This window comes from Propithecus coquereli, unplaced genomic scaffold (assembly GCF_000956105.1).
Source record: "Propithecus coquereli isolate 6110/MARCELLA unplaced genomic scaffold, Pcoq_1.0 Scaffold95, whole genome shotgun sequence".
NCBI lineage: Eukaryota > Metazoa > Chordata > Mammalia > Primates > Indriidae > Propithecus > Propithecus coquereli.
In genome coordinates, this window is record NW_012155840.1 from 8,390,221 (window position 1) to 8,398,225 (window position 8,005).

The following is an 8,005-nucleotide window of genomic DNA, read 5'->3' on the forward strand; positions in this document are numbered from 1 at the left end:
TTACATTGCAGACATATCTCATTTATATCTACCCAGCAAAACTTTGTTAAAATATACCCATTTGAAGAATCAATTATAAAATATTTAGTGAATCTATTTCAACTTATAAACAATTAAAAATGGATAGAACATATAAAGCAATATCAGAAAATAAAACAATCTGTGGTCAATATGCACAATCTTAAAACACAGATTATATATATATATATACACACACACACACTAAATCGAAACGATACTAACCATTTTACAACAATCAGAAATAATAGTGTCTGGAGAAGTCCTCTAGCCCTTCCACCTACCCTAGCTGCTTTTAAAGTCTGTAATGGTTTCTTGCTCCATGTCATTCAAGGTTTCATTTCTTGCTTGCTCAGCTTCCCTGTGAGTCTGAACACAAAGGACAGACACTGACTGATTTCTACTTGGACAATGGTCCAGGCACAGCTGCTGTATTCCTGGTTTTTCAGATAATCATTGGATTCTGTGCATTTTAACTTGTAACCTAAGGTTCTCACTACCCAAGGTACCATTTTTCTGCTCTGCTTCCAGTCCTATGAGTACTTCTAGGTATTCCAGCTGTTGATGAAGTTCAATGAGGAATTTCTTCATGTGGTTTTCTTCCCAACCATCCAGAGAAATATTTACCCGGAAGAGGTTGAAGATCTGCTGAAATACCTCATGGAGAAGGGCCAGTGCATGTCCTTTTTGGTACTGCTGAGGCCTCACGGACATCTGCAGAAGCAGGAAGTTTTTTCTGCATGGTAAACACTGTTGAATTGATGAGGTTTGCAGTTTATTCAAGAATTTTAAACTCTCTTTGTTCACTTGTCTTTGCTGGAAGAGAATCAGTTTCAATTCAAGGGAGAAGACTGCAGAAGAGGCCAGTCCCATCAACACAATTTCAAAGAAGTGCTTGTTAATCATGGTGAAGGTCAAATGTGCTACTCTGTGCAGACTTAGTAAAACTCCAACTCTAGTGAATGTTTGCCTTTCATGCATCTCAGATTATTCTGGATGGTGTTCTCTTTTGTTGGTTTTGTTTTCTAGTGTTGTCATTTCTCCAAGTTTACACATTAGGTTTTCAGGTTCCCTTTTCTTGGTGTTCATGGGACATTTCCTCCACTTTCCCTATTGTGTTGGCTATTTGAGGAAGTAACCAAAAAAACTTGTTTCATTGTATGCTTTCCTTGAGGCAATTACAGACTAGTCATCCAATATGATCTTTTGTTACCTTCTTTATTTACTCCAAAGTTTCACTCAACACAATGTGCTTTCCAAATATTTAGTCAAGCTTATTAAAGTTCTTTTATTGAGATTAAGCTTTTTTAAGTAGTTTTTCATAGAGTAAAATTTACCAGTGGCTTAGCAGCACCTGTAAGTAACTCAGAGGCAAAAACTGAAATACATACAGGCTACTAAATTTAAAACCTCAGGTAGAACTGTAAATTTTCACAAATGCTTGAGCAGATTAACCTTAAAATATGTATCAGCAATCTTAAATTATTTTATCCAATCAATTTAATAGCTAAAATTCTAGCCTATGGAAACGATGTGAAAAATTAACATATTTAGCCAAAAAAATGCTGTAATATTATTGCAATGGCAGAATATTAGAAACAACCTACAGTTCCAACAACAGAGGATTACTTCTTAATACATTTATGTTGGTAGATCCATATGATTAAATGATACATAACCATTATAAATGATAAAATTATATATGAGAAGAGATTGGGGGTGTTTGGTTAGTTTATAGTCCCTAGGGTAGCAATAACTGTGGTAAACTAATGTGAACATCTCTATATCAGTAATGCCTCTTGAATTACAAATACGCAGTTCCATACTCTAAATTCCTCTTGAATAAACCCCCAATCTACCTTTCCAATCTTATCTCCCACTGTTGCTCTAAATATAGTGCTAGACAACCCCAACTCCAGATAAATAACTTACTATTCCCTTAATACAACTAGCCTGTGTGTGTGTTTACTGATGATACTTTCTCTCTCTGAACATCACCTGTTGCCTCCTTCACCCCAAGTATCTGTCTGTGCAAGCAAAAACGGAGAACTACTTGCCCTTTAAGGCTCAGATCTCCCCAACGGGCTATAATCACTCTCCTGGATCCCCACAGCACTTTGTACCTCCTTTAACACCTTTGGCTATTTATTTACCTGTCTTACAACCTACCAAGATTAAAATCTTTTTTTTTTTTGAGACAGAGTCTCACTGTGTTGCCTGGGCTAGAGTGCCGTGGCGTCATCCTAGCTCACAGCAACCTCAAACTCCTGGGCTCAAGTGATCCTTCTGCCTCAGCCTCCCGAGTAGCTGGGACTACAGGCACATGCCACCATGCCTGGCTAATTTTTTCTATATATTTTTAGTTGTCCAGTTAATTTCTTTCTATTTTTAGTAGAGACGGGGTCTCACTCTTGCTCAGGCTGGTCTTGAGCTCCTGACCTTGAGCGATCCTCCCGCCTTGGCCTCCCAGAGTGCTAGGATTACACCACGCCCAGCCTCCTTCCTTCTTTTGGATTAAATTTTTCTTTTTGTTTTTATTGTTCCACTTTATCTCCATGATTAGTTTATTAGCTACATGACTTTTCTTTATATCTTGTTATTATAGTAGTTTCTTTAGGGTTTAAAATATACATCTTTATTTAACATATTACAGTTTACCTTCAAATATTATTTGCCACTTAAAATATAACGTAAAGATGTTATACTATACTTTGTGTAATGGTTTTCATACATTTTTTAAACCCCATGTACATCATTATTATATTTTAATCATAAATAGACAATTATGTTTTAGAGTTTTTTAAAACGAGAAAATAGTTCTTTTATATTTACTCACATATTTTTCATTTTACAATATTTACCATTATCACACATTTACTCATATAGTTACCATTTCTGGTGCTCTTCATTCATTTTTGTAGATCTAAATTTTTATCAGGTATCATTTTTCTTCTTCTTGAAAAACTTCCTTTCATATTTCTTGTATCACAGGTCCCCCGGGAATGAACTCTCTTGGCTTAGCTTTTGTCTGCCTGAAAAATTATTTTGCCTTCTTTTTTGAAATATATTTTTGCTTCACATACAATTCTAATTTATATAATTTTTTCTTTCACTACTATAAAGATGTTGCTCCACTGCCGTCTGGCTTTCATGATTTCTAAAGAGAAGGCTGCTGTTGTTCTTAATTTCATTCCTTTGTGCATAATGTGCCTTCTTTTTCTCTGACTGCTTTTAAGATTTTCTATGATTATTTTTCAGCTATTTGATGATAACATGCTTCGATGTGATTTTCTTCTTGTCTCTTTTACTAGGAGTTTCTTGAGCTCCATGAATCTGTGGTTTTATCATTTTTATCAAATTTGGAAAAGTTTCAGACATTATTTTATTTTTTCCAACATTCTTCTATCTCCATCTCCTCCACCCCAGTCTCTTCTGAGAGTACAACTATAGATCTGTTAGACTGTTCAATATCATCACATAGTTCCATGTAGCTTTGCTCATCTATTTTTTAGTCTTTTTCTCTGTTTTACTTTTGATAGTTTCTATGTCTGTCTTCTAGTTTGTTGATAATTTTCTCTTATCTACTGTTAATCCCATTCAGTATATTTATCACTTCAGATATTATATTTTCATCTCTAGGAGTTGAACTTGGGTTTTTTTATATCATTATTTCTTTCCTCATCACATTCTACTTTTCCTCTACATGCTTGAGCATATGAGGTACATTTATAATAGATGTTTTAACCTCCCTGTCTGGTAATTCCTTCATTTGTGTCATCTCTGTGTCTGGTCTTGTCAATTATTTTTTCTACTGTTTATGGGTCCTATTTTTCTAAGTTTTTTGCATACCTGGTAACTTTTGCTTGGATTCTGAGCATTGTCAATTTTACTTTACTGGGTGCTGGATTTGTAAAGTTCTTTATTCTTAACTATAGTTGGACTCTGTTTTAGGACAAAGTTAAGTTACTTGGAATCTGTTTGATTCCTTTGATACTTGCTTTTAAGCATTGTTACCATAGGTGAAGCAGACTTTATCATCTAGGGAAATGTCATCTCACATCAAAGATATATCCTTGCGAGGATTCTACTTAATGCTCCCTATATTAGGAAGTCTTTGCACTCTGGCTGGTGGCAAAATGAAATATTTCAAGCCCTATGTTCACCCTAGGAATAGTCTGCCTGCTCCTTCCTGGGAGTTCATTTTCCAGTCTTGGGTAATTCTTATACATACATACACAGATCACAAATTAGCTAACGACTCCTGAAGAATCTCTGTACATCTCTTTTTTTCTCTCTCTATGCAGCAATCTCTTCTCCAATATTTTACCTCCTCCTTGAACTCCAAACTCTGACTCATCAACTTGGTGAGTACACTGGTCTGTTTGGGTTTCCTCCTCGTCGTGTTGCAGCCTACAGCTTTTCTTCACAGAGTAGGTGGGAGCAATTGTAGGACTCACTGTATTTCTTTCCATTCTTTTCAGGATCATTATCTTATGCTGTTTGTTATCCAGTGTCTGAAAACTATTTTTTTCATATATTTTATTCTATTTCCTAGTTATTTAAAGGGAGAGGATAAATCCAGTCAGCCCTCATGACTGGAAGTGGAAGTTCTCTCAACATTAATGATCCAAAGTAGGAGCAGGCAAACTAAGCCTATGGGCCAAATCTGGCCCACTACCTGTATTTGTAAAGTGTTACTGGAACACAATGATGCTCATTTTTTTATGTATTGTATGGCACTTTCATGCTACAATAGTAGAGTTGAATAGTTGTGACAGAAACCATATGGCCTGCAAAACCTAACATATATACTATCTGGTCCTTTTCAGAAAACAGTTAGCAGAACCCTGATATAAAAGATTAAAAATCAAATATAATTGTATTCAAAGTCTAGAAATTTTGAATATAATTTTATAAAAAATGTAATCTAAAGTAAATGTTAAAGATGTTAAATATTGTATTTTTCAGAAAACATGAAATATTCAATATTATCTACAAAAATTAAAAGGTAAAACGCATAGTATAATTAATATCAAATTTTAATCAAAATTATTTAAATAAGGCTTATACTTAGCATTCTAATTTGGAACTTTTGTTTATTATTATGCACTAAAGTTCTTTATTAAAAGTAAAATTATGTGTAATTCTACCTTTCAAGGTTTATCTGGATGACAATGTAAAATTTTATCACAATTCTAACATGTTACATCTAGACCAACATAACATCAGATTTAAAATAAATTGTTTAATATTTTCCATTCGCCATGTGCAACTATTGCAAACAGCCGTCCTAATTTATGGGTACCTCCCGGATCACTAATTGTTACATAAAGACAAACGAGGGAATAGACACTTGGTGCTATTGAGAAATGATACTTCATTATGAGAGAATCTATTGCATTCATGCTGTCTCTGAGGAAGGATTTAAAAGTCAATTAATGTGTCTTTTCTCTTCCCGCTGCAGCTCAAATCCCTCATATTTCAAGGCAATGTCTCCTTCACCTGACCAGGAACAGTCACTTTTTGTTTTGGGGACTTAAAGGAAGAGATATGAAGAAGTGTTTCCCTGGAGCCTGAATGGAATTACTAACGAGTGTGGATATTTAGTTACAAGATTCTTTGTGAGCACTGAGTACCACATCCTAAGTGACATGGGTACTAGGTGTCCTTTCAAAAAATTGTGTGTGTGTATGTGTATGTACTTGTATGTGTGCATGCACACATGTGTTTGCAAATAGAGTCATGTCTGATATTCAGGGTCCTCGAAAGGGCAAGACCTAGAGCATGGGCCACTCTCATCCAAATCTAAGGGTGGTATTAAGGGAATCCACAGCATGCTTCTATCACTTTACAGAAAAACAACAGAAAAGTGTCATGATGATGAAAAAAAAGGGCTAAGCCTTAAGCATTAGTAAGTATGACAATGTCTTTGGAAAAAAATCAAATAAATGATTGATGGTGGCAGTCTGTCTTTAACTAGAATGGGCTTTCCAATGACTTTTAAATTTATTGCATAAGTATAAATTTTTATTTATTCAGTATTTTCCATCAATTATTTATGTATCATTACTCTCAATCTATAAAATGTGATACTGTAATTAAAATCATGATACCCTCTGTGTTTAAAATATACCAAAATATTACAGTTCTAGTTGGTAAGGAGGGCATTTTACATTCAACCAAAGGATGGCAGCATAACGTCAATTACTTAGAGCCTGATATCGCCTTCACTGTTGACAAGAGAAATCACAAGTTCATGGTATCCAGTGGTCTGAGTAATAACATGTGATCAGCAATACATTATTACTTAGACCAGATGAACCGTTCCCATAATATGTAACGTCACTAATCTCTCTAACCCGTATTAAGATACTTGCTGATCAGTGTTAAATAGTTCCCTTTTTTGCCTTGACTGCTATAATGGACATTTGTTTCTTTCTGGCCATGCCCATCTCCACTCCCTTTTTGAGGGGCTGTGGGTAAACATATCCTGATTCCTCTGCCCACTCTTAGGCCTAGTGCTTCTGACCAGACTTTCCAGTGTGCCACGTCTAGCCCCTGTTCAAGCTATTCAATGCTTCACTTTCCCCTGGCCTCTGTGATTATTTCAGGCATGGTCATTTGTCCTGATGATCTCAATACATCTCTACCCCATTTTCTGAGCATAAACTTGCAAATATATAACAATATTAGTTTACCTACCACAGAATGCTGGAGTTGGAGGTGATCTTAAATGACATGTAATCTCTGCTTCCCTTTCCCTTCCTGAAAAATTCACCTAAAGCCAACAGGTGGGCAGAACAAGGTAAGCATTGTGCTGGAAGGGGCAGGGATCCACATTGCCAGAGTTCAGAGTACAGCAAGCATCCCTGTGCAGAGAGAACATAGCATGGGGTGTCAGAGCCTGAGAAGAATGAGTAGAGCACCCATGGGGGGAGGACTGCTTTGGGAGCCAAAGCTGGAGCTGTTGTTGACTAGAAGAAACCAGTAGAGAGAGAGAAGAAGAAATAGAACCAAGCCTCACGGCAGGCTTGGTCTGTAACAGGAAGGAGGAGGAAAGAGTAGGATAGATACAGGTTGGAGTGTAGGTTTAGAAGAAGCTGAAAGTGTCATTTTGATGGTTTCTGCTTACTTTCTTGGTGAAGTGGGAGGATAGAGCTCCTGAATGACCATCTATGAGATTAACATGTGCCTTGTACATGCTATTTCCTTTGCTTTGAAAGCTCCTCTCGTCACTCAATCCGATCCCTCTTCCCCTGGATGACATGCTCTTATACACGTACTTATAGATCCATTCATAGCTCTCATCATAGTCTATGTTTATAAGATTGGTGGCTATTTGATTAATTTCTCTCTCTCTTCCCTAAGAAGATACCAACCATGTCTGTGTTTTGCTCCCATTTGCAACCACATAACCTAGCACACTACATTCCTAGATCAGAATATAGTAGGTACTCAATATTCAGTAAATATTGGATGAACAAATAAATTTATTCAGTAGAGGAGGGATAGGTGTTCTAGGTTTCTAGGTTTAAAAAGAAGGGACAAAATTTAAGGTTGTGGTAGCAGGAATGTGAGGGGAAAATTAGCTCATAGGGCAAGAGAGCAACATTGGAGGGTAGGATAGGGTAGGAGAGCAATATTGAAGACCTAGTTACACAGATTGGTGAATACTAATCTGTACATGTATCGGGTAAAGCCCCACAAGGCCTGGAAATTATAACCTCCAAAGAAAAAATAATTACTGGGGAGAGTTAAGTGAAACAATTTGAGAGCACATTCAAGGTTAGAAATTGTTTGAATTTCCACCAGCCACAGAGGGGGAGACTTTGTTGAATATATAAAATATTTAGTAAAGACCCCCAAGAGGCCAAATCATAAATGTGGGGTGAAATTAGCCCTAAAGTAAAGACCACTCTACACTTATGTCTTAAAAGAGCATAAGAACAAGAGGCCGGGCGCGGTGGCTCACGCCTGTAATCCTAGC

At 36.4% G+C, this 8,005-nt stretch overlaps 1 protein-coding gene across 1 annotated transcript; it reads right to left on the minus strand.

Annotated features, from left to right (window-relative positions):
• Positions 1 to 303: 303 nt before the first annotated feature.
• Positions 304 to 924, minus strand: IFNE (interferon, epsilon). Its single transcript, XM_012665011.1, is given in 3 exon segments — positions 304 to 360; positions 363 to 476; positions 478 to 924. Coding segments are annotated over 3 exon segments (618 nt in total).
• Positions 925 to 8,005: the final 7,081 nt, after the last annotated feature.